We start from the raw sequence: 27,784 nt of genomic DNA on the forward strand, positions 1-27,784 counted from the left end.
AAAAACTGAAATGCATGGTGTCTAGGAGATTCATAGTGTAATGTTCTGTTTCACTCATTTTGCTGACTGAAACCTTGACGAGAATGTAATTTGTGATCTGATGAAAGTTGCTTTTGTGGTTTAGTGACCTGCACGTATAATTAACCAGCCTATGACTCGGCAGTTAATGATCATCTGCATTTTTGAAACATATCCAGAAACAACGGAGACAAGTTCAACTCTATGAGAAAAGCAAAGGTCGTGAATGAAAGATTGCTTGTCAGCTCTGCCTCTCCAGCCTACCAACTGACCCATTTCATTATTCATCATCACCCACTACACAGGAAATATTGTTGGAAGTTAGAAAGGGGAGATTTCTCCCAAGAAAATTAATGATGTTACATACATATTAACAATTCTTTTTTATTAGTTATAAACAGAGACAGTTGCAAAAGATAAGGGAAAAGGATATTTAATCATTGCATTTTGTTTGGATTTTTTCTATACTGGGAAAATTTAATTAGAGGACCATAGAAATGAGATAAGGGAAAATATGAGGTCATTCTGCCCATTTTGCTTCAAGAGCTACACTGTTCTGTGTGCCCCCTACACCTCCATTCACCACCCCCATTCCCTAGTCCAGAGTTTTATTAAATATTCCCATTTTAATAATGTAGAATACTCCTCTTTCCCCCTGGAGAGTAACTCAATAGATGAGCAGGGGGTTTAAATCAGTGGTATTAAGATCTTTAAAAGAGTATGTCTTTAGTTAGTGGTAGTGTGTCAGCTGCACAGAAAATAAAACTTCTAGTAGAAACTACAATGGACATCATGGTCCTGGGTTTATAAACAAAGTACAAATCATGTCTTAAATAACATTACATAATTACTCAAAATTAATAGAATACATTTGGGGGGTCTTGAGTCATAATTGTGATTTCTTGAATTTGTTGGGTATTTCCAATTTCAGAGAATACTGTATGTGATGCTTATAAATTTCCTAATACTTTCTTATATTTACTCACTTTGGAATAAATGTTTACTTTTTAATAATAAAAATGATTCCAACTAATTGAGTACATTCTGTGGCCCAGGAACTGTTTAGGTGTTGGGCCTAAACACTTATTATATTACATATAATGTCTTATACAATCTGTGTAATCCTATCAGATATATAGGGTTATTTATATGAGAAAACTGAGGCTCAGAGAGGTTAAGTATTTTGCCCAAAGTCTCACAGCAGCTGAATGGCTGAGGCCAGATTTACATACAGATTAAGTCTGACACCATAGCTTCTGTTGTTTACATAATCACTATAATAATCTCTTACAGTTTGCATGGGGAAAAATGTACTTGTTTGGATTCTTTAAAACAGAGCTGATTGGCAATATCCTGAGGGGGCTGCATTTAAGAGAAAAACAAAAGTCAATCACCATAATCCCAACATTAACCGGGTTGAGAAGTTAAATCACACAGAAAGGAATAGCCCAAGCACTTTACATGGGGACAAAGAATAAATTGGGACTTTCTTAAGCTAGGAAGGCATGAGGATTTCAAAGACAAAGACCCTGTGGAAAATTCCCAAAATTCCAGGTGGGGGAGGGAAGAGAAGCATCATATTTGGTTTCTGTTCTTCATGCTGTAGGATGTTTGGGGAGAGAGGATAGGTCAGCAGAAGCAGTTTCACATGAGCGCATGAAAACTGCGGGTGTAAAGCATGAAAAAAATGTGGCCACAACTAAAGAAAACAAACCCAAACCCAAACCTAAACCTCAAACCCAAACCCAAACCCCAAACAGGCTGTGGGAAAGAATGTTAATAACCATTGAAACATTCAACACTGGGCTTTTCAGGCTCTGAGCGTTCAGTCTGATTAATTAAGGTCAAGGTGGTGATGGAAATACCAGCTGGGGAACATTTCGCAGAAAGATAAATTTGTCCCCCTGTATCTCTCCAAGACAGCAGGGAGGTGTGTGTTTGGAGTTAAATTAATTTGATTTACATCATGCCGTGGTAACTTCTGTTCTCTCTCCCTGCTGTCAGATGTCTTAGCTGGCTTTTTCCTCTCCTTTTTCACCCCCACACATTTCATAACACGGAGAGAAAGCATGAATTGGCTTTAGGCAGAATTTGGAAATGGAATAACTCTAATTTAATTAATCTACAGCCCTTTTTTCTACAGAAGACAAGTTGTAAACCTGAGCATAAGTACGATTTATTTTTATATTGTACTTAATGGCACAAACTGCTTGACAATCAGAGTTTGTTCCTTGTAGCAAAACCTGGCAGTTCACCTAGGCTTCTATGTTTCTGCAACAATTCTAATATCAGAAAATGAAGTTACAGCCCAGGTTCCCATTAGGAATGCGCTTTTCCTGGCCTTGCATCTTTCAGCTCAGACAGGCTTCAGGCTCTGGAGGCCGGGTGCCTCCTCAGGGACCCCCGAGGTGGGGCTTTGGTTTGTGATCCGCAGGACCGCCTGCCCCACGGGGCCGGGTGGACGCCATAGCCCTTGGGCCCCCGCCCTGCCCACCGCCCCTCGCACCTCGCCCCTCGCCCCTGTTGGCGGCCGGCCGCGCTCTACTGGGCAGGATAAGGTTACGCCGAGGCTTCCTTGGACGGCGGGAAAGGAGGCGGTTCCGAGTTCGCGCTCGGGCCCGCGGGGGAGTTCCCACAGTGTGCAGCCGGGGCTCGCGGGGTCACATCCTGGCTGCCGGCGGGCGCCGCGCCGGGCTCTGAGGGAGTGCGGCCTGGGGCGCCATGGCCCGGGAGAGGCCGCCGGGAAAGGGCTGCGGCACCCTGCGCCGATGTCTGCTCGGCGCCGCGCTGCTGTTCGGCCTGCGGCTCTGCACCGAGCTGCGACGCACCCGGGCCCGGCCCCTGGCCAGCAGCGCCCCTCCCGGCCCTGGACCCCGGCCGCCCGGGCTGCACCTGCCGCTCGCGCCCGGCCCGCCACGCGGCGCCAGCAGGAGGCAGGTGACCTACGTGCGCAGCGGACGCCGGGCGCCGCCGGGGAACAGCGGCAGCGGGACGCAGGAGCCGGGCTGCTGCGGCCCGCGCGGGCGCCCGCGCCGGAAGGTCAGTGGCGAGCCGCGCGGTTTCAGGCCTGAGACCAGGTCGGTTTCGGCCCCTCCCCGACCGCGCCAGAGCCCTCCGCCCAGGGCTCTGCGGGCCGCCCCACTGCGACTTTCCGAAAAGTCTTCAGCCTCTTTCCTTACTGCCTGAGCTTTCTTAGGACGCTTCACTGGGCGCTTCCTTCAATGCCCAGATACGTTGAAGTAGCACTGAATGGAGTTCATTCAACATTCAACAAGTATCTGCTCAGCGCCCACTGGGTGCCAGGCGTTCTTCAAGGCTCTGAGCATCCAGTAGCAAACGAAACTGACAAAGACCTGCTCTCACAGAGCTGATATTTTAGTGGGCAGGTGAGGGGTGAAGGAGGGTTTGGGTGTTGGTAGGGGAAAGAAAAGAAAGGAATTGTGATCACCGTTTATGTGCTGTGCGTCTCCCAATTTTCAAGGCGAGTTCTGGGTGGGTGTCCACTGTGAATTGTTTCTTTTCCACTGCTTTCACTGTGGCGATGGCCATCCACTCCCTCCGGCCGAGTTTCCCTTGAATTTCACACCAGGCGTTGTTGGCAAGGGTGGCTGTCGCGGGTGGGAAGTAGAGTCCCCGGGTGGGAAGTAGAGTCCCCGGCGGTATTGCTTAATGGGAAGTTAACTGGATCATCAAGTAGTAACCTGGGTTTGTCTCACAACACTCGGCAATGTTGCTTTTCCTACCTCAACTTCTTGGCTCATACTTCTTGGAGTAGCCAGTTTTAACCTCTGACTTTTAAGCCTCCGACCGCCTTTCTTCCTTTTGGAGCCCAGTAATTCACAAGGTACTTGTGAGTGAAAAGATTAAGAACCCCAAATATGAGCTTGTCTGGTCCTTACACCCTTCAACTCCTGCTTCCAACCCAACCACATCTTCTGATGTAAATTCTTTCTGTTTCCTGGCTTTTCCTCTTTTCTTTCGAACATCCTCTCCCTGCCTCTTGGGAAGGGAGAAAAACTTTCCTCTTTGACTCTGCTGCTTTCTTTAGCTTCCCAGCTCTAACCTACTTTTCATTATCACACTCCACCATTTCTTCCACTGTTTTTCCTTCTCCCATTCCCCCTTTAAGCCTTGCCGTCTGTCTTTCCACCCCAGGGCGTTCCTTTCTAGGCCATCAATGGTAGCCTTCCGGGATAAACTCAAACTATTTTGTTTAGCTCTCTGAAACCTCACTTTCTATGTGAAGTCTTCATTTGCTATCCCCGAAGAAAGACGTTGGTTCGGTCGCTTCCTTCTCCATGCTCCTACTGCACCTTCCATGATATGTTAGCATCCAGCACACTTTTGCCAAGGGCTTACCAGGTACCAGATGCTAGTGAGACTAATTTAAAATCTAGTGGGGATACGTTCAGCCCACACATCCAGTAATATGGCTAGTGCTGTAACTGAGGTCTTGACTCTGCATGGGGAGTCAAGAAAGGCTAGCAAAGGAGAGGACATTTGGTCCGGCACTTGATAGTCCTTAAGAGTCCGGGTTCTTTCTTTCCTCTGTGGATGGCCTCAAACACCTTATCCTTGACACTCAAAATCTTATCCTGCACTTTCCTTTCACATTCACGCTCAACCTTCATTTTTCCTGCTTTCACGAGGCCAAGAATTGCTCTTAAATCTTTGCCTCCATCTCAGACAACAGTGTTGCTAACTAGAGCCTGCCCCACAAATGGAAAGGTTTGGAACTCATAGACTCAGAGAGTGACGAGAGGGAAGCTCACATCCTCTCCTGTTAGTGAACCAGTGATCCAGACTGGACATGGTGGTGGCTGAGACAGGGTGGCAGAAGTGGAGCTGGTAAGAAGTGGTCGGATTCTGGATATATTTTGAGGGGAGATGAGGGAGGAGCAGTTTTTGTTGTTTTGGCTTTGCTTTATTTTGGGGGGGGGGTAATACTTTTTTTTTTTAAATATGGAAATCAGGAGTTTGTTTTAAACATGTTAAATTTAAGATACCCTTTAGACATCCAGGTGGCAAATTCAAATAGGCAATTGGACATATGAGGCTGAAGTTTGGAGGCAAGGTCCAGGCTGAAGGTACAGATTTGGAAGGCATCAGTGTGACATTTAATGTGACATTAAAGGCATGAGACCATATGAGAGCAGCGAGGGAGGGAGTGTGGCTTATGAAGATAGAGATCCAAGTTTGAGCCCCGGGGCTCAATCTTATTAAAATTAGATTAGAAAAAAAAATATTTAGCATAGTGCCTGACATGTTGCAAGCACTCAGTAATGATAGCTTGAATTTTCACTGATCCTTCCCAGCTCTTTGACCTCAGCCATTCCCCAAGTGGAATTTGTTAGAACCTGTTTCCATTCCTTTGATTTATTGTCGACTCCTTTACCTGCAAGGCCTCTTCTTCATTTCCTAAGATTCACGCCCTTTCCATCCTTGAACATTTGGGTCAAGGTTCATCACCTGGAAACTCTCCCAGATCACTCCTCCTTGCATGCTGTTCTCTCCCCAGTTTGGGATGCCTACAGGAATGCGTTCTGCTTTGTTAGTTGTTTTGTACCTATTGGGCTTTGGTAATCCATTTCAGATTGAATGATGTTTCGTCTTCATGGTTGTTCTTGATGGGAAGGATTGTGTTTTCCATAGCGACCCTTGGTAAATGCTTACTTCAGAGATACTAATATGTAAAAATATAAGACGTTTACCATTTCAGCCTATTATATGTAATGCTAAATGTCATTGTTTAAAAGTATGTTAAAAAAAGGAGTGGATTTATTGCTATTTTAAAAATGTTCTTTAAGTTTTTAGCCCCAAAAGGAAAAAATTTCTCTGGATTTCTTTCTCCCTAGCTATCAATTTATTTTCAGGATATGCATCCTAATCTAACCTAATTCCTGAATAGGGAGGATTTTGAATTTGTTTCATTTTCCCATTATTTCACAGTTGAATTAAAATGTTACTCAAAACTGGAAAGACCAGTTATCTAATCTTTTTTCCTGCTTCTGGGAAGGGAGCTCAGTGTCCTGTGTCAGTCTGGGGATAAATCTCGTTCTCTTTTAGCTTCACATGAAGGCGTGGTGAAATAGAAGCTGAATGTACCCTTGTGTAATTGAGGTGATTAAAGCTTGGAAGTTATTTGTTAAACTCCTTGGATCTTATTTTATTCAAATTCTATCTGTTGAGAATGATAAACAATGTTATTTAGGTGCTTGGTCACTTTGCCCTAGGTACCTCCCAGATTGGTGAAGGAGAAAAAGTTCTTTTCTATTTTGAGGACAGCTTTCTGGGTGGGTGAAACCTGCGTGAAATAATTGGGTTGCTGAGTGTTTCTTGTCACGGTGCTTCTTTTGCAGGTGTTAGAGGCACAAAAATTCAGCAATTATATTGCCACTTTAATCATAGCTTGTGCTCCTCTTAAAGAAAATAATGTTATAAAAAAGAGAAGCAAAATATTGTCCTCATATAATTCTTTCGTTCTTTCCTCATCCACGTCTTTCACTGAACCATACAAGAACTAGCTCTGAATATTGAGGCCTCTTTCATATCAGGGGTTTTAATCAGAACATTGTAAAACGAGGGCAAATGATAGATGATAAATAAATACTGCCCTTTTTGATTATGACTCTTGTAGAACCTATATATTTTGTAGATATGGGTTGTATATTTTTGTATATATAGGTTTTAAGCATTCCACCAGAGTTCTTAATTTCCGAAATTTGCTGACTATGCATACAAAAAAATCAGTATTTATTTTTCTCTTACTTCCCCTCTTTCTGCATGTTTCCTTGTGTGTGTGTGTGTGTGTGTGTGTGTGTGTGTGTTTTCTTCCCCTTTCTGGAATAGATATGCACTAAGAGTAGCATGTCTTAAGTTGTTTGTGGGGAATATATAGAGGACTATGATATGGTCTCCATAATTTATGCTTCCTTATGCAGCTTTGGGATGTATATTCTATCCCCCACAGATTGGCAATTCTCTTAAAAGACAGCAGGAAAATATAGGGTTTATTTGCACAGGAGAGGCACTCATAGGAACCAAGCTTCCTGAAGAAATTTCTTCTCTCTTATCTGAGCTATTTTACTTGACATTTAATATGTTGCATAGAAAAGTGATTTCTGAGTCACAGAGCTACAGAACCCAGCAATGTGCTGGTTTGATTTGTTAGTTACAGATCCTTTGGTACGAGGTGTCAAAAAAGAAGAGAAAAAGCTGTTTCTTTTCTCTTGCAAAACCATATGGCAAAATTTGTTTTTTCTTCCTTGCTTCTTCTCTTCCTCTTAGTTTTAATTTTGTGATTGTAATCAAGAAGAAAGAGGAAAAAATGGCATAGTATGTCCCCTGCTATATCCAACTGCTTTAAGGGTCCTTACTCTTTATAACATACTTGAAGGTATGTTTGAATTGCATATAAAATATGGCCCAGCAGTACTTTCCAGCTCCTTAGGTTTTTGTGTGTGTACTACCCTTCTGTTCTTCAGGGAATAACATTAATCAATCCTCTCACACTGTCCTTAGGAGGCAAAGCTTTTTCATTTTAAACAAAGTCGTTGAGGGTAATTGAATGCGCTCCAGTGTATGTGGGTGTGAAGTAGCAGTTGCTTAGTTTCACAAAGAAAAGCAGGATTTTATGAAAACTTTGATGGGCTTTAGATGGGAAATTTGCACTCCTTCCAAATCCTGCAGTTCCTCAGAGAGACTTCTGCTGGCAAAGGAACTGCTAATGGGGGCTCCGTTGTTTCTCAGCAATTGGTGGTAAAGATTTTAGGATTTTGTGTATAATTCATCCGGTCCATTTTCTCCAAGGAAAAGAATGCCTTATCAGATTTCTGAAATAGAACTGGATGTTCTTTTTAGTCTGTAGTTAAAATGGAGACTCAAAGGGTGGTAGGCATTTGAGTTTTTCCATCTGTGCTCTGACACCTTTGAAGTCCTTGTGCTTATGAGTTTGGCTCTTTATCCTGTGATTCATAGAAAGTAACAGTAGTGCACTTCATTTACCATGTGACAGACATTGAGGCCGAGATCTACCCGTGCGGATAAGGTTCCTTTAAAAAAGCAGTCCTTGGGGCTTCTGGAGACTTCCTTCTGTAGAGTTTCCTACTAAGAGATGGTGGGAAAATTTGCTGTCCAAGAAGCATTTTTATCCTGCTCAAGTGATTGGAAAGAAAATTGAGTTTTATGAGCCTTACAATCTGAGACTGTGTAATTTAGTAAGCTGGGTTGCTAGTTGATGATTCAAGAGGCAAATTTGACCTGCAAATAATTTTGTTTGAGCCACACAGTGTTTTAAGTAGTTGAATATAAATATCTTCAGATGAGATAATAGAGTGATCGGTGGGCTCCAGCTCACCCCTCTCCATTTATACCACCTGACTGATCTCTGAAGTCGTTTGAGGTTGCAACCCCTAAACCAGATGTTGTCAAATTAGCCATTGTTTTTCCTTAAAAATGACAAGCAAAGCTCAATGGCTGCATGGCACATAATGCTGGGTTCAGAGAAGCTGAAGTTCCTTTTAAATCATTCCTGTTCCAGAAAGATGAGTTACCGGAGGCTGGAGAGGGTAAGATGTAAGGGAATTTATTTAGTTTATGCAATGTTGTAAACAAGAAAAATGGACTGTAGCGTAGCTTAAATATAAACAGGAAGAAAAAGAATTACAGAGTTGTATTGAGAACACTTGGGGATTTCTCATTGAATTGAAGGGAAAGTTAAATGACCACCATTTGGAGACAAGGAAAGAGGCCACTCTGGAACTCTCATCTTTCTGAGTTCCTTTTCCCTCTCTCTCAAGTGTTACCATTAAGGTGACTCACCTTTCTGGATTCCTGGTCTCTCATTCCAAATTTTGAATTCCCTGGAGAGAGTATTCAGTGGGCCAGTGTGGGTCATATATTCACCCTGGGTCAAGCAGCTACAGGCCCAAATACAGCCCTGGTCCTCCCTCCCTCTCCTGCAAGCTATTCTTAAGGGAAAGGGGAAACTTAGTGAACCTCCGGGTACCTCAAGAAGTGTTTCCCACATGGAGGAAACGAAGTCCTTGCCATTCCTTGACTGTTGAGTATAATTAAGGTGCTGCTGTTTTGCCCTTAGGTTTTTGTTTTTCTCATGTTTTATTCTATTATTTCCCCTAGTCCATTTCAGGGATCTTGGGTCTGAGAACCTAGAAATAGAGTGTAGGTTTTTATTCAATAATCCGATGGTAGACCATCTGGAAACTAGTTGGAATTAGTTATGGATTCAGATATTTATTTATGCTTATGTGTGAATATAGGTATCTTCTTTATTGGTTAACGATTTCTCTGTATGAATGTATTCTTATAGATAATGTTATTTCCAGGTAGCATGTGGCAATGAGTTGGTACCTTGTACATACTTGCAATTAAAAAAAAAAATTCATTGGGTATTTGCATACAAGCTTTATGTGTATGGATCTTGTCCATATTATCCATTAGATGTAGTGGATATTCATCATTTTTCTTGGCCACAGCTTTGAATATCCTTCCTGTGTTTGTGGAATTCTCCACCTTCTTAAGAAAAAAAGCCAAAAAATAAATTTCCCAGTTTTCCTGGCACCTAGAGTTGCAGTCACGTGACCCAGGTTTCACCAGTCAGATACTTCAGCATGAGATTTTGGATGGTGTAAGGATGAGGTTCTGGTGGAGACATCTGGTGCCCACGGTGGCAAAACTAGCTGTGGCGCCTGAGCCTAGCTGTGGGGCAGGACAGTTAATACTGTCTGTATGTCATTCCGTCCGGACAGCTTCCAAGCTTGTTCTCTGGTCCGCCTTGGGATTCTGTAAGCTAATATATCCATTAATCAGTTCCCTTTCTGCTTAACTAGCCAGAGTGGCTTCTATTGTTTACAAGTAAGAACCCTGACATATCAATAAATTAGAACTGGCAGTTCAGAAGCTTACATCTGTAACTCTCCCCCTTCAGTTTTGCTTGGTCTATTTAATTCAGATTTTGGAACATGATGGTTGGGGGCCGAGGGAACCGACAGGCTAAGGGACATATCCCTGACAGGATAATAACATTTAGCTTCAGATACTAAATTATAGAGAGTTGCTAACTAATCATTAGAGACACTAAGCCCTTTTTCACTGCACCATTTGTCTGGGGTATCAGGCAGGAGGGCCCTGTGTATAGGGCGGTTGCAACAATCCTTGCATCTCAGGGCTACTTTAACAAAGATTTATTTCTTGCTCCTGCTGGGTGCCCACTGCGGGTCGTCGGGGGCGGGGGCTCTGCTCTGTGTCCTCATCGTCCTTCCCCGGATGCCAGGCTGGCAGTGCGGCCACCGTCCAGCAACACTGCCTTCACCTTGGCGGAAGGGTTGCGTGCTCTGTAGGATCTTGCAGGGCATTAAATGTACTGGCTTGGAAGCGACAACCGTCTCTCCTGCTCACAATACAAATGGCCAGCGCTGGTCGCACGGCCCGGCTCAAAGCAGGAGACCGGAAGTACAATCCTGCCATGAGCGCAAGAATCGGGAAGCTGGAATGACTGGTGAGCAGCCCTTGCGGCAGCCACAACTGTCCGCATCTAAATGGACTCCATCACTAGGTCAGGTTTCATAGCTGCAGATTTGAATGCTTCGCCGAATCTGCACATTCGACAGTATTTAATAAAGCCTGGGGGGCTGTTTTCAGGGGACCGAAATCTAAAACAAAGCAGACATCTGAGTTTAGCAGAAGAGTGAAGGAAAACAAGACTTGATTTACATCTTATAAACAGTGCTGTGGCATGTCCTGGAGTTTGTTAAATGCAATGTTTCTTGCTGACATCGTTTATATTAGCTTCTTTGCACAGAGCCGGGATGAGAGGATGGTCTGCCGGCCTCTTTTTCTGGGGAAGGGAGACTAATTTATTTAAATAAATAAAACCATCAGTGTAAATGAGCCAAAGGCCTCTGGTGAGATGAATAAAAGTCCATTTCTAAATCCATCTTTGTGGCAATCACTTAGTCATTTTTAGTTGGAGCTAGTTGAAAGACTTCCAAATGTGTTTTCAGAATCTGCCCACGCATCAGAGGCAATATTCGAGTAGCATAGTGCTTGCTGTTATACACAAGATGACAGCAAGTACTTTTAGTTTATTTTTCATCTACTCTGAGTGGAGCCCCACAAATCACTTACAAATCCTATGTGAGTTGGGAGTGGTGAGACTGTGGAAGGAGGCATCTTCAGTCAGTAGTTTTGGGGGTAGAATCTGGGAGAAGTCAGGTGGATAATACATGAGTTCCTTGGGGAGACTATTTACATGACTTTACAAACATCCTGAAAATACTGCATTGTGACCATGTCTCACCTATATGAAGGGCTCACATTTTTACACTTGAAGTCAGAAGTTTAAATTCTACTCCCCTACTTACTGGATGGCATATGCTCTCTGAGTTTAGTTCCCTTCTCTGTAAAGAATTAATAGTAAACTCACAGGGCTGTTGTGAAGATTAAAAATGAGAGCTTGTAGGTGAAAGCACCTAGTATATGTCTGAAATGTGGGACTAGTACAGTAAACGAAGTTTGTCTTTGTTCAACCTTATGTTACCAGTGGACACTGGCCCTGTGAGTGTCAAGAAGTATAGGACTATATATGAATGGTATAAGAAACCCAATATTCATTGGAATTTTTAATAGTTCTTTTATTCTTGAAATGTAAAGTGATCAGAGGAGCAGGAATTTTTTTTAAAACATCAACTACAAGAGGAGTACTAAGAATCATTCTTAAATAAAAGTAATAACTAGTAAATTTTTGTTAGCATTTTTATTGTAAATTATTCCCCATATATCTCATTTATTATAAAATTGTTAAGGCTCACTATTCACATTGCTTTTTTTCCCTCAAAAAACTAAGCACATATCTTTTAATATAATCTTTTACAATACATTAACTAATTTTGCTTTGAACACTTATGTTTTCTAGGTTTTGGAGTATAATTTCCCTCAAAAGAATGTTTAAAAGTCTTTTAACAGTATCACTTAACTACAACTCATTGTATTACTTCTTTAGTTCAAGGAAGGTTGGTTGGAGTAATCTTGAGTTAAAGAGTTAAGTTGCTTTTCTGGACCAGTTGTCCACATTTTAACCAATTAAGAGCACATTATTATACTTGATATTTTAAAGAAAAACTCAGATCAGTCAACACAATAAACAACAACTAATTTCCAACTCTGCATATGGTATCATGGGGCATTTGAGAAGCTTACAGTTTAAGAGCGGTAGGGGAGAACAAGGAAGGGAGTTAGCATTTGCCTCACACTCTGCCAGAGGAGTTACAAATATTCTTTCATAAACCTGTCAGGTAGGTATTGTCCTCATTTTGCAGATGAGGAAGCCGAGGCTCAGAGTTTAACACATTTGAGCAAGACATAACTTTAAGGCTTTAAGGGTTGGAACAAAGGTTTAAACTCAAAATCTATGCCTTCTTTAATCTGTCCACTCAAGCACCTGACAAGTAATTCTCACATAAGGTAGATTATTTGCCAGGTATTTATCAGATTAAAATTAAAATCTTCTTATTAAAAAAAGACACCACAAAGTTAAAAGACAAGTCATAGACTGGGAAAGGATATTTGCAATGCATTTCACCAATAAAAGGATTAACATCTAGGCAAAATGGCAAAGTAGGAAGTTTCACAAATCATTCCTTCCACTACAGAAATGAAAGAGCTGGAAAAAGAGACTGGAATTACCTAGATGGTAACCCTGGAACCAGAGTGAATATTTAGAATAACTACAGGAGTGCCAGAAGCAGCAAGAAGCTGCTGAGAGTTCAGCTTTTGTAAGTGAAAGCACTAACCAGTGACCAGCCCCCATTGCTCAGCCCCATGGCAGCAACTGTTAAAATGGCCACAATTGTGGCAATGCAGCCCAGATTTTGGCAGCGGTGGCTGGGACCAGGGCTGGCTGAAGAAACGTCCTCCTTTAAAAATTGGGGTTGAGGGTCGAGGTATCTGTGAGGGACCAGTGTGGAAACTGGCTTCAGTTTGGCCTTCTGGGCTGCAGCCCTTCTAGCCTCCCACCAGCATCCACCTGGATGGAAAGAGCTAGTTCCCTGGCAGGGCAGGGCCCTGAGGACACAGCATAGTCTCTGGCCTTAGTTTTAGCACTCTCCTCTCTAACAGCTCCTGGCCTCACACCAGCACCTACCGTGACTTAAAGTTCAAGTGCACGTTTTCATTGGTTGGGTTTCTTCTTTCTTTTTCTTGGGTTGTAGATCCCTGAGGGCCCAGTGCATTTGCTAGCCTCAGTTTTTCTCAGAAGCAGCATCTTTGGCCTTATACCTGCGTTTACAGGGACATTAAGAGCCAGTGCACCTCTTTCTCTTTTTCTTTTCCTTTTGGTTGGTTAGTCTTTTTCCTTCTCTGCTTAATGTTTTTTGGGGGCTGGTGGATCCCTGAGGGATGAGCAGGGGCACTGGCCAAGTGTCAACCTTGGAAGCAGTAGCTTCCGGTTTCCTATCAGCAAATGAAAAGACACTTGGACAGGCAGTCCATTGCATTTTCACCCCCCTTTTTTTTCTATTTTGGGTGTTTGTTTGTTACAGTTTTTCTTTTTCTCGTCCCCAACTTTTTTTTTTTTTTTTTTTTTTTTAAATTTCTTCTTGTTCCTAATCTGGTGGACTAAAGAGTAGGAGAACTTGGTTTCCAGAGTGACCACAACATAATATGCAGGATGTCCAGTTTTCAACAAAAAAGAAATTAGAAAACATACAAGGAGACAAGAAAGTATGGCCAGTCTCTCTCCTACCCCCTCCACATGAGCATGCACATACACACACATACACACACAATTAGAAAATATTCCTGAGGAAGTGCAGTCTCGAGTTACTAATAAAAGATGTTAGAACAACTTTCATAAATAGGATCAATGAACTAAAGGAAAACATGGACAGAGAATTTACAGGAAATCAGAAAAACACTAAATGAACAAAATGAGAATCTCAGTAATGATGTTGAAATCCTAAAGAAGAACCAAGTGGAAATTCAGAAATCTAAAGTATAATAACTAAAGTAAAAAAATCAGTGTGGGGGGGGGGTCAAGAGCAAATTGGAGGAGGCAGAAGAAAGGATTGTTGAGCTTGAAGAGAAAACAGTTGAAATTGTCAAGGTTGTGGATAAAGAAAAAAGAATGGAAAAAAATGAGCAGAGTCTGAGGAACCTGTGGGACAGTGTGAAGCATGCCAATATATGCATCTTAGGAGTCCCAGAAGGACAAGAGAGAGATAAAGGCTCATAAAAATTATTTAAGGAAATAATGACAGAAAACTTCCCAAAACTGATGAAAGATATGAATATACAAATCCAAGGTGCTCAACAAATGCCAGGCAGGATGAACTCCAACAGATATAAACTGAGACACATTATGGTCAAACTGTCCATTGCCAAGGACAAAGTCAGAATCTTAAAAACAGCAAGAGAGAAGCAATGGGTCACATATAAGGGATCCTTAATAAGATTAATATCCCATTTTTCAGTAAAACCATGGAGGATAGAAGGCAGTAGGAGGACATATTTAAAGTACTGAAAGAAAAAAAAAAATGTACCCAAGAATAATACACCTTGCAAAAATGTCCTTTACAAAGAAAGGAGAAATTAAGACATTTCTGGACTAACAAAAACTGAGGAAGTTCATTACCACTATATCTGCTCTGCAGGAAACGCAAAAAGGAGTCTTCCATGTTGAAAGGAAAGGACACTAGACAGTATCCCAACACTGGATGAAGAAATAAAGATTTCTGGTGTAAGTAACAATATGTATACCATTTTATTTCATTTTTTTAATTTGTAATGCTGTATTTTACTTCTTATAAGTCTGAAATTTCAAATACATAAAAACTAGTGTAAATATTTGTTACTGGGCACACAGTGCATAAAGATGTAATTTATGACATGAGCAACGTGAAAGGGAGGGATGAAGGGTCATAGGTACTGTGTATGTGTAGGCTTATTGAAGTCAAGTTGGAATCAACACACACTAAATTGTAATAGATTTAGTATGCTAAATGTGATCACCATAAAGAAAATATTTAAAAACATCTACATAAAAGGAAATATTTAAAAACATCTACATAAAAGGAAAAGGATCACATTTATGCTAAATGTGATCACCATAAAGAAAGATATTTAAAAACATCTACATATGATTCAAAATAGCTCATTATAAAAGATCATTTAAACAAAAAGGAAAGCAGTAATGGAGAAAAGGAGGGGCAAAAAAGGTATAAGACTTACAAAAAGCAGTTAGCAAAGTGGCAGAAGTAAGCCTTGCATTATCAATAATTTCCCTAAATATAAATGGATCAAACTTTCCAATCAAAAGGCAGAGATTGGCAGAATGGATAAAGAAACATGACCCAACCAAATGTTTACAAGAGACCCATCTTAGGTCCTTAGATACTAATAGGTTGAAAATGAAAGGATGGAAAAAAGTATTCCATGCAAATAGTAACCAAAAGAGAGTTGAGTGGCTTTACTAATAGGTAAAATGTAATTCAAGTCAACAGCTGTTAAAAAGGACAATGAAGGACATTGTATAACGATAAAAAGATCAATTCAACAAGAAGTTTTAATTATTATAAACATATATACAACTAACAGCAGATCACCAAAACATAAAAAGCAAATGTTGATAGAATTGAATGGTGCTCTCCAATGAGCTTGGGTGTGTTCAGCAGAAATGTGGAGCCCATGTGTTTGCTTCTCCAGGCAGCACCTGGCTTGGCCTCTTAGGAGTGGTCACCTGCCTGCTGGTTGACTTCATGGTGCTCACCCTCCCAGCAGCTCCCCAGGCCTGGTAGATGCACTGCGGAGTCGGACACATGCAGCCCTCACTGCATTAGGAATCCAGGAGCTTTTGTTTGTCAGGTTGGGGAGAAGCTCAGGTTGCCATCACCCCTGAGCTCGAGGGCATCCTCGTGCAGTCGGCTTCTTGCAGAAAGCACTGACACAGAGCACCAGGGGCTCACCAATGGATGTGGCCAAGCACCTCTTATGCTAGTGAGATCTTGTTCTCCTTAGATTCAGCTGCCATGGCTCTTCCTCTCCTTTTGTCTCACCCTGGTCACATGACCTTTGTTACCTCACTGCTGATGGATATATGTGCAGGGGGCCTCCTGTACAGTTTGAAGGGCATTTGTGTTAAAGCATTTATACAGCCCTTTCCAGCTTACAAAAGCTTGCTCTGTTGTTATCTCCTGTGCTCTTCATAATAGACTTAAGAGACGGATATTATCACCGATTCTCTAAGAGGCAATATGGTTGAATTATTTGTTCAAGATAAATTGAGAGTATAACCCAGGTTTAGTGTTGTTTCTATACTATTCTCTGTTTACCTCTATGCTGAAATCTGCTATCAGAAAATATGTTGATTACTGTAGAGTTCAGGTTTGGTATTAAGGCTTCTTAGATATTTTCCCAATCAACTAATATATTTTAAAGCTCAATTTTAGCTATTTTGCCAGGTTGAAATTTCAAGTATACTTTACATTGCTTAAGTACAAATTTGAACTGATTATATAAATAAGATAGGGAATTTTTTTTGAATAGTGAATATTCATTTTGCACAAAAATAGTAAAAAAAATATGGCTTATTTATATAATGTGCACTTAGAGGAACCTCAATCAGGAGCAGACAGCTACATCAGTCTTGAAACTGAAGTGCTTGAATTTATTTGGATACCCTGGATACAGAGGTTTGTTTTGGAAAATCTGAATGCCTGGGTGTTATTCTCAGACAGGGAATGTTCTTATTTATAAAACCAAACTATTAGTGCAGATTGGGGCCTGTTTCACACATACAACATTGTAACCTTCCTTGTTATGGTAATGTATTGAGAGACAAGAACAGGGAAAAAGAGAATGCTTTTATATATATAATTTGTTATTTTAAAAACATAGGCAAGCTAGGATGCTGAAATGAAAATAGACATGTACCTTGTCAAGTCATTAACTTAATAAGAAAAACAAAAGCACTCTTGGGTTTTTTTTTTTATGTTTTAATAACAAAACCATACAGGAATGGTAAAAGTGGCATAAAGGAAATTGGAAATTTAATTTTCTGTGTTTTTATCCAAGGAGTTCTTAGACTGTAATTATTTTGGCACTGGCATTTTTCAATTTAAAAATAGAAGTGAAAAATAGGGACAGATGGAATGTGGAGGAAAAAATTGAGAGAGAGAGAGAAAGAAAGGAAACAGAAAGGCTCTGCACAGGGGAATGCTACCTGCTTCTTCTCAGGTTTCCTCATGTAGGTAACCAAGGTGGCTGAGACTTGAATTGAGTGCAGAACAGTGGTTCTTCGGCTGTGGGTTACAAAAATGTGATGGAGGCTGTGGACAAGTGACCTGGATCACTGACACCTGAACACACACACACATGTTGGCAGTTGATTTCAAGGAGTTTATGGCTCTCATGAAGCCCTAAATTCTTAATCCAGGACACGAAGCAGAATCAGTCATAGAAATTTCCAGAATACGGATTCCTCAGCCTCACCTGTTGCAGGCCTCCTGTGAAGGACCATTGCTCTGAGAGAGGCAGGAATCAGGGTTAAGATAGGTACAGCTAGGATTGCGATTCCTGAATTTGGCTCAGTTACTGTGTTCACCTTAAACTGAGAGCTGCCCCAGCATGGTGGGCTTTTCTTTCATAGAATCACCTCTCTGCCAGCTGAGCGCTCAGGAGGTGGAGAAGGGAGACTTGGCCGCTAGCCTGTGGAGTCGGGAACACCCCAGGCCCTGCCTGGCTCCCTTCTCTGCAGTTTCGGGATGTGGGATCCCACAGATGACCAGTTCTGCTCTCTTTGAAGAAGAGCTGTGTTTTGTCCCCGGAATAGTAACTAACAGTTTCTTCCTGGTACTGATTATTGTACTATTTCATTGTATTTTAAGTGGCCTGTTCTATGCTGTAAAGATGGTGAAAGCTAAAGAACATTGTTAAAGCCTGAGAAATTCATAGCTTCCAGAAGAAATAAATATAAAGGAAGTTCAGGGTCATCTTCTGTCTTCCTCCTTGTCTGCAGTCCAGTGTTATGTTTACATCCTCCACCTACATGCCGACATTAGTCTAACATCTTTCTAAGTTGATTAATAACATTGCGTTGTTTCTACTTGTATAATCTCTACATTTATTTAATCAACAGTTTGAGTAGAAGCCTTGAATCCAAAGTCATGGTTTGCAGTAATTGGTCAGTTATATCAAAGGTGGTGAAAACAGTGAATCACAAAAAAGTATACATGCACACTCTATTTTAACTTAAAACATATGTGTGTCCATTCATTGGCTAGTCTTTTTTAGTGAGCTCCTGTCTGGAGGTCTGCTCTTTTTTGCAAAAACCTATCTGAAATGCTTCACCCACCTTTTCCAGTTCTGGTTTCTTCAAAGTGGAGCAAGAACTTGACACTTGTGAAACAATCTGAGTGCAGAACACCTCTAGAGTATAGTGATTTTTTTGTTATTCTTTTTTACAGTTACTTCACCCTTTTCTAATGCAACAGTATTTAATAATAACACCTAGCTTTTATCTTTATAAGGAAAAGAGAACCCTTTTTCTTTCTATGCACAGATTTCATTGGCTTACCTAATTCTTAGTTAAATTATGCAATTTCAGTAACTTGTACAATTGAAATAAACTGGTTTGGGAATGAAATAACTGAACCTGGTGAAAAAACATCTAAACTGTTAACAGCAGAATTGCATAGGTAGAGAAAATACACAGTATTTGTTAATCTGGCAGATTAGTTTTGTAGAGAGAGTTAAGAGTTGCTTCTACTGTAATATATGTTGAAGAACATTAGGATTGTTTACTATGCTTTAAAGTATGTTGGAGTCTCTTTGCTTTACCTATAAAATAAATTCCTACAAGGAGGAATGCACTTGCTTAACTTTAAGAGAATCTGCATAGCGTTGTTACCCAGGTTGAATGATTAGAACTAGTACTGGACAGTTATGATCAGCAGGTTAATATCCATAAATCTTGGTGGGATCAACCTCCCAGGACAAACACAGTATTTACCTTTACCTGAACAAACAAATTTTTCTGCATTTAATAAATACAATTTACAGTAGCTAGTCATTTCAATTTTTCAGTTCAACAGTATGAATTATGAAAACAAAACTTTCAATATAATAGAAAATCTCCTTGCTCTTCTTAAATGATTTGGGCAAAACTAACTTTATGATTTCAAGGTGTAGAATATGTACACATTTAGTTTAAATTTTATGATAATTGGTATGTAAATATTTTTAAACTTTGTCTAGTAAAACAAATGCTAATTTTAATGAGGTGAGGTATTTCAAATTCTCAAAAGTGCTTTTCAATAACTTTTTTTTTTTTTACAAACAACCCAGCTTTATTGAGATATAATTCAAATAACATATAATTCACCCATTTAAAGTATAAAATTCAGTGGTTTTAGTCTATTCATAGAGTTGTGTAACCATCACCACAATTAATTTTAGAACATTATTATTATCCCCAAAAGAAATTCTATACTTATTAGCAGTCACTCTCCATTTCCCCCAAGTATCCCAATCTACTTTCAGTCTGTATGTAGTTTCCTATTCTGGAGATTTCCTACGAATGGAATCATACATACATTATGTAGTCCACTTAGTATAATGTTTTCAGGGTTTATCCACGTTGTAGCATGCATCCTAACTTCATTCCTTTTTTTTTTTTAATTTTATTTTGAGATAAATTCAAAGTTACAGGAACAGTTGCAAAAACAATACAAACCCCATACACAGCATACCCTGACCCCCCTCCCCCGATACCCCTATCTTTCCCTCCCTCCCTCTCTCCCTATCTATCATCCATCATCTATTGCTCTGTCTTCTGAACATATGAGAGCAAGCTGCACACGTCTTTGAACAAACACTGTAATTCACATATACAATTTCCATGAACAAGAACATTCTTTTATGCAATCCCATTAAGCGCAGCTAAGAAGTTCAAGAAATTCAACATTGATACAAAGCTTACATTCTATATTTCCTTTTTTTTTTTTCCTTATGTCCCAACTGTGTCCCTTTGAGCCTCCTGTCCTCCATCTTCAGATCCCATCCAGGATCATCCTTGGCATTCAATTGTCATCTGTTTAGATTGTCTTTTTTTTTTTTTTTTTTTTTTTTTTTAAATTGTGGAAACATATATACAGCCTAAATCTTCCCATTCCACCCCCTCCCTAGCATTCCATTAGTGGGATTAATCACATTTAGAATGTTGTAATGCTATCACCTTCCCACCATCCATTACTAGAAATTTTCCTTCACTTCAAACAGCAACCCTACACTCATTTCTTAACTCCCCATTGCCCCTTCCCCCAGTTCTCATAACCCATACTCTAGTTTTCATCTCTATGGTCATATTCTCTGATAATTTCTCTGTGTTTACCATGGGGCTTAAATTTATTCCTTAAATCCATAACAATCTTGTTTTTCTTTGATACCAACTTAACTTCAATAGGACCCAGAGACTATGTTCCTATACTCCTCCATTCCCCTGCCTTTATATAGTTCTTGTCAAAAATTACATATTTTACATTGAGTCCAAAACCACTGATTTGTCATTAGAGTTTATGTATTTTATATCCTGTAGGAAGTAAATAGTGGAGTTACAAGTAAAAAATTATTGACTTCCATTTGTATTCCATTGTGGTCAGAGATTGTGCTTTGAATATATTCAATTTTTTTTTTTTTAATTTATTGAGGCTTGTTTTATGTCCCAGCATATGGTCTATTCTGGAGAAAGATCCGTGATCACTAGAGAAAAATGTGTGTCCTGGTGATTTGGGATGTAAAGTTCTATATATGTCTGTTAAAATTCTATCTCTCTCTCCTTTCTTTGTTTTTCTGTTGGTAGGGCTCCCTTTAGTATCTGAAGTAGGGCAGGTCTTTTATTGGGAAAATCTCTCAGCATTTTTTTGTCTGTGAAAAATTTAAGCTCTCCCTCAAATTTGAAGGAGAGTTTTGCTGGATAAAGTATTCTTGGTTGGAAATTTTTCTCTCTCAGAATTTTTAAATGTCATGCCACTGCCTTCTCGCCTCCATGGTGGCCACTGAGTAGTCGCTACTTAGTCTTATGTTGTTTCCTTTGTATGTAGTGAATTGCTTTTCTCTTGCTGCTTTCAGAACTTGCTCCTTCTCTTCAGTATTTGACAGTCTGATCAGAATATGTCTTGGAGTGGGCTTATTTGGATTTATTCTATTTGGAGTTCGCTGGGCATTTATGCTTTGTGTATTTATATTGTGTAGAAGGTTTGGGAAGTTTTCCCCAACAATTTCTTTGAATACTCTTTCTAGACCTTTACCCTTCTCTTCCCCTTCTGGGATACCAATGAGTCTTAAATTTGGACGTTTTATTTTATCTATCATATCCCTGAGATCCATTTCAATTTTTTCAATTTTTTCCTCCATTCTTTCTTTTGTTCTTTCATTTTCTGTTCTGTGGTCCTTGAGGAGGCTGAGTTGTTGTTCAACTTCCTCTAATATTGTATTATGAGTATCCAGAGTAATTTGGCCAACAGTTTCTTTTATTTCCATAAGATCTTCTATTTTTTTATTTACTCTTGCAATTTCTTCTTTATGCTCTTCTAGGGTCTTCTTTATGTCCTTTATATCCTGTTCCATGTTCTTCTTCATGTCCTTTATATCCTGTGCTATGCTCTCATTCTTTGACTGTATACCCCCTTGCATAGCCTTTGATTAATTGCACAAGGTACTGTGTCTCTTCTGATCGTTTCATTTGGATGTTTGGGATTGGGTTCTCCATATCATCTGGTTTTATCAAATGCTTTAAGATTTTCTGTTGTTTTTGGCCTCTTGACATTTACTTTACTTAATAGCTTTGATCTTCCAGGACCTCTGCTGAGGGAAGGCTGTGCTACATCTCAAGTGCACGCCTTCTCTCAAGGGAAGCCCCGGGCCACTGGGCCGTGCAGGGGCGCTCCCAGCTTGATGCAAAAATGGCTGAATGGGGCATCTCAACGCCCCCCTTTTCTCACAGCTCCACCTTCTCAGCTCCGGGACAACTAGCTGTGGGTGCATCCAAGGCCACTGTCCATGGCTGATATTGTGGCATGTGAGCAGTGCCATGGGATACATTCCCCATCACACTGGGTTTCCTGGTGCGGCTCTGGGCTGCGGGTCCGGCTCCGGGCAGGAGTGTCACCAGCATGCCGGGAAGCCGGCTGCAAGGGGCGCGGTTGCTTTCTCCTTTTGGCTCCCCTCTGTCCCTCTGTCCCTGGGACAATTAGAAGCGGATGTGGGGAGGGCTATCCTCCACGCCAGACACCAAGGCGTTGGCTGCAGCCCGCTCCTGCAGTGCTTCACTGCGCGGTTCTCCCTGCCATATCTGCAGCCACTCCCCGGTTTTTTGTTTTTTTTTTAAAAAGAACTAGTCCATCTCCAAATGCCAACCCGCAGTTTCCCCACACCACAGCATGGCCGCGAGACTTTCAGCCAGTTACTCACTTGTTTCAGAAGGCAGACTCCTGGTTTCACCAAGTGCATGGTCCCTGTGGTTTCAGCAGACCTTGTCCAGCTGGTGCATCGCTGGAAGTGGTGTTCTGGGACACTTTTTGGTTTTTATCTAGTATTTTTCATGGAGGTGTTTTTTTGCCCTGTCTCACCTAGCTGCCATCTTAGGTTCTCCTCTTCAATAACTTCTTAAAGTTTCTCTCAGGGTTTACTGCTAAACCACTTTTGACCTTTGGTTTTTGTTTGCATTTAAACAAATCTGAATCAAAGACATTTAGGGTTTATAATAATTTATTTCCACCTAAATAAATAAATGGATTTATATTTAGTTAGAGTAAGGAATTAATATAAAGTCCAGCTAGTGTGAATCTTCCTACTTTCTTCTAAAGTAATAAAAAAATTCTCAATCCCAAAAATTATATATCATATTCTTTCCTCCTTGGCATTTAAATCAATGTAAAAATGTCTCTTGGAATCATTTCTGTGGGGGACTGTAAAAAGAAGTAAAAACATGGTGTCCTCATAAGACTTGTAATCTGTTTATAGATATAAGATTGGTGCCCTTAAAACAGATTATACCAAATACTTGATTAAATATAAAATGAGAAGCACTGGCAATAACTGCTGAAGCACCCCCTTGCATAGCCTGTCTTTGCATTTAGCAGAGGTTTATCAGAGATCAGGTTAGGCTTGAGTGATGAGGAAATTTGGGGGAAGTATATGGGGCTAAAACTGGACCCTGAAGAATAAGTAGAATTTGAATTGATACAGTGAATAAGGGAGAGAATTCTGGGTAGAAGGAAAAAGGCCTGGCACAGTATATTAAGGGAAACATTCCAGAGAGTAGGATATGTTTTGTAATCAGAATTTCCTTATGGTCTTTATCTGAGCATTTCCTAATTACTCTGAGTCATATCTTGGCAATGAATTGTCTTTGGTTACACAACTTTTCTTTTCTTTTGTGAGAATCTCTTAAGACCAATGACCAATGGTCTGTTCTAGCCTAGTGTTCATTCTCTGACAATGTGGCATTAGAAAGGCTCTGTGGAATATATTCCGAGTAATGATAAGCATCCTTAATTGAGCGTTAATTGAGCGTCATTGGGTGCTAGTATCGGTCAAGATAGGCTACGTTATGCTGCCATAAAAATATATCCTCCAAATTTCAGTGGATTAGTATAACCAATATTTACTTCTTGCCCATGCAGCATGTCCAGTGTGGGTTGGAGGGGGTAAGAGGCAAGATCTTTGCTTGTGGCTGTCACTCAGAGACTCAGGTTGACGCTGTTTCTACTTACATGTACCACTGCCATTCATCACAAAGGCCCGAATCCTGTCCCCTGTCACACTCCAACCCACCTTTTTGGCTCACTAAGGATTCACTAAGAATCCACTAAGAATTTACCCTAATAAAACACTTTCTGCTTGGGGAAATGCATTTCTGTAAATTAATGTCCTAAATGCTTCCTTGTCAGATACTCCATTTACTACATTGTTTTCTTCTAAAATGAGCAGATTCTCATGTGTCCTATAATTCCAGGTATGATTTTTTTTATTGTGAGTCAGCCTGTGAAAGATGGTACAGTTACTCCTACTCGTTATAATGTCATCTATGACACAGTTGTTTGAACTCAGGTATAGGACAGCGTTTGACTTACAAGTTATGACACGTATTATAATTTGTCAGTAAGTATTTTTTGATATTGATTTTCCTTCAGATATGTAATATTCATTGTTCAAAAAGGAAGGCATACTTTTTGAATCTTTGATGTGACATACGTGAAAATTTAAATCCAGAGAAGATAGATGGAAATTATATTATGAAAAAAAAACCTTTCTCTTATTTTTCCTCCTAGTAAAGGGTAAGGAAAATATGCCTACAAACTGGCTTACCTTTTGGGCTAGAATAGTCACCAACAATCCCATGATTTACTGTCAAAATATCTATATTACCTTTAACCTACAGAAGAAGATTTGGCTTTGAAAATTATAGTTGGTTAACTTCTCTTTTTATTTACTTTGAAGCTGGACATTTGTATTATTTTCCTAGATTCATGTTTTAAATTTTTATCATTCCTGATTGGACATGAAAAGACTCAAAGGGATGTCTTCTATTTTCAGTAGTACCCCTAACTTAAAATGAGACTTTATACATCATTTTCCAGGAGGCATAACTGACAGTGAGAGTTTTGTTATGTTACAAAGAGTATATAATTTAAGCAAAGCTGAACACTGCACTCCAAGCAAAGGTGCTCTAATTGAAAAGGATTGGGCATTATTCATGTGGAGGTGGCTGTGCACATCTATAACCAAATATATTATATTGGAAAATTAACATATATAATACATATATATTGTTTTCCAAGTATAATATATATGTTTATTGTGCGAAACACTTATTTTGCTTTGTGAAACATTGATTTTGCTTTGGAAGGGCAGGACATGAAGACATAAATGTAACAATGTGAGATATAGATTTATTTGTGTTAATATTTTAAATTTTAAATAAGTGACCTATAACTGATACATTATACATGAAAAGTTTATGATATTTTCTGTACTGGGGGTTGGAATGTCAATGTATTCTTGGTGTAAAAGAGAGACTAGTGGTGTAAAAGTTGGCAGCTTAGGAATATGGATGCATTTTATCACTTTTTGCGTGTAGAAGGAAAATTAGGAGCTTTATCAGCATCTCTGTTGACTTCACTCTATTGTGCATGTTCCAAGTGTGATGTTATTTATTTTGATAGCTGTACCATCATCAGAAGGGAATTTTGAATAATTTGTTTGAATGAAGTCATTTTTTTCCCCTGAAAGGCACATTTTTTTTTTCTCTTATCTTAAACTAAGCTTTAAGTAGACTCAGGGAATTTAATGTGCCCCATATCTGAGAACACTCTTTTTTCTTATACTCATAAATAGAGTGGTATATTTTGGAGGATATGCCAGAATGTGTATGTTTGAAAACGATAGAACTACTTCAATTATATTAAGCAAATTTGGTTTGATATTTGAATGAATCTTAGAAGAAATAAAATTAAGCAAGAGGCACTTAAAATTTGCCATCCAGTTAAAGTTCTAGTGATCAGTACTGCCAACAGTGATAAATATACTACAGCAGATGGGCTCATAATTAAAGACAAGTGAAGATAAAATGCTCTTTTCAGAAGCTATGAATTTGATTTATGGTAATACATTTCTAGATATCTGCAAAAACTTTTGGAAGGAACAAACTCAAGGTAGATATGAAAACTTTCTGAGTAATTCCTATTATGCAATATGTGCAAATATAATTTATCCCTAACAATATATAATGATAACCTCTAGATTTATAAATTTACGATGAAGTGGTTCAATGAAAGTATCCATGTTAAAAACAAACAAACATTTTCAGAGCCCTTGGTGAACCATTTTTGTGTGTTCCACATCTTATGGACGAAGAATTTCATAGCTTTGTTACTTACTGTATCTATATGTCTGGGTAAGATAGCCATTGTAGTTTTTACTGAGGAATCCCTTCTGAAGTTGCTATAGGTCTTAACGTATCTGCATTGCAAACAGGAAACCTAGGTGTAGGGAAACTAGAACTCTGAGAACTGCAGTCCAGAGGCCTGGGTCCAAGCCTCATCCCTTCTGCCTCCGACCTCTGTGACTTTGAGATGTCATTTCACCTCTCTGAGCTTCATTTTCAATTATAATTTGAAGGGGTTGGTCTAGATCTCTTACGGTACAATGATTCTCTATGAGTATGAACCAAGTAAAATTTAAAGTTAGAAATAGTTTACATCTTTTGGATTCTATAACTGGTTTTGTAATTAATTAATTAATTAATTATTAATTTTTAACAAGTTCTTCCTTGTGGAAGTAAGTTTGTTTTTCTTTCAAACGAGGAATATTAGTCTTCCTTTCTTGTATAATTAGGAAATATGGTCAGAATTTCATCAGCTTAGATCTGCTATGTTTATTTGCAAAATCTGTACCCTTCACTCTTGATATTTCCAGTCTCCAGTGGTGACAGGGGGACGGGGTCTGGGCCAGGGGCCACCCTTGGCAGCTTCCCTCCTAACCTTGGAGATTTTCCCACCCATTTGCTGAAGAACCCTGAGTCCAGAGAGTTACACAGTGGCAAACACAAATAGTCTGCTTCCTTCAGTAATTCTTCATATTCCTGAAATGGGCCACTTAGTGATACAAATTGTAGATTTTTCTTCCATTTAGGTTTGAGGCTTAAGTGCTTTTGGTTCCAGGAGTCCAGCCAGCTGCCTCTGCCTTCTGTACTGCTGGTGGCTTCCCAGAGATTAAAAAGAAACATTTATTGAGTTCCTTCTACTTGTCAAGTACTATGACTTATAGTGCTTTCAGACAGAAAAATGTTTTATAAATATAGAATCATGTAAGGAATGTTCCAGAACCAGAGTCTTGTCTCTAACTGTTAGGTAGGATTCACTCAGGCTATATCACTAAATACTATATCACCAAATACTATATCATTATCAAGAAGGAGGATCAGAGAGTAACAATATGGAACATGGACAATGTGAAAATGACAGAATAATTGGTTAATGAATGAATGCATCCTTAGAAATGAGACATACATACACACATACATACATAAACACGTACAGATGTAGTCTTGTGCAACCAAAAATGACTTATATTCAATGGGATGTGATAGCCTCATCAGGAAATTGGTGATACCCTTTAACCATGTGGTAGATGGTATGTGGCTTGGCTGAGGTTGGAGAAGGCTGAGAGTGGAATCTTTTTGGTTCATCGGGATCTGCATGAATGGAACTGGACAGCCTTTTAGGAACACAGGGAGGGAACCCACAGGAGAGACATAGTTAGGCATGAGGTTGGAGGACTGCCATAGCTGAGAGCCCCCAAAGAGGCCCTGAGAGCTCCCCATGGACAACCTTGGTCCCAGGTGAGCTTCTGGGGAGGATGGAGATTGCAGTGCAGAGACTGAGGGTGAAAATTCCATCTCTTTTCTCTCCTGCCCCACCTTCTCTAGTTTCCCTTCTCTGTTCTCTTCCTCCTTCCAAATGACCTTTCTAGGCTCTCTACCCTCTGGTAGCTCCAGTTTTCCTTTGGCCTTGGCAGCTACTCAGGATTCCAAGCATCTCTGAAATCCGTTTACAGGGATACTGCAGACCTTCCATCCCAAGAGGCTGGTATTTCAGGAACTGGTAAATGTTTGGGGATGTTAACTGACTGGAGTTTTTGACTGAAGTAAGTCCATGAATTCATAGCAGACTGATGTTGATTAAGGATGATGTAC

The 27,784-nt window shown here is 39.9% G+C and overlaps 1 protein-coding gene across 2 annotated transcripts in view; it reads left to right on the top strand.

Moving 5' to 3' along the window:
* The first annotated feature begins 2,552 nt into the window (after positions 1-2,552).
* The window catches only part of METTL24 (methyltransferase like 24), a 124,523-nt gene continuing 99,291 nt past the window's right edge, over positions 2,553-27,784 (top strand). The window contains exon 1 of one of the 2 annotated variants that reach the window (XM_037842867.1): positions 2,553-3,057. In XM_037842867.1, the coding sequence (XP_037698795.1) occupies positions 2,740-3,057 (318 nt within the window). In that variant the 5' untranslated portion in view covers positions 2,553-2,739. The remainder of the gene's footprint in view (positions 3,058-27,784) is intronic. The other variant, XM_037842866.1, reaches the window with a different exon arrangement.

The sequence above is a fragment of the Choloepus didactylus genome, chromosome 7 (genome assembly GCF_015220235.1).
Source record: "Choloepus didactylus isolate mChoDid1 chromosome 7, mChoDid1.pri, whole genome shotgun sequence".
Classification (NCBI taxonomy): domain Eukaryota; kingdom Metazoa; phylum Chordata; class Mammalia; order Pilosa; family Megalonychidae; genus Choloepus; species Choloepus didactylus.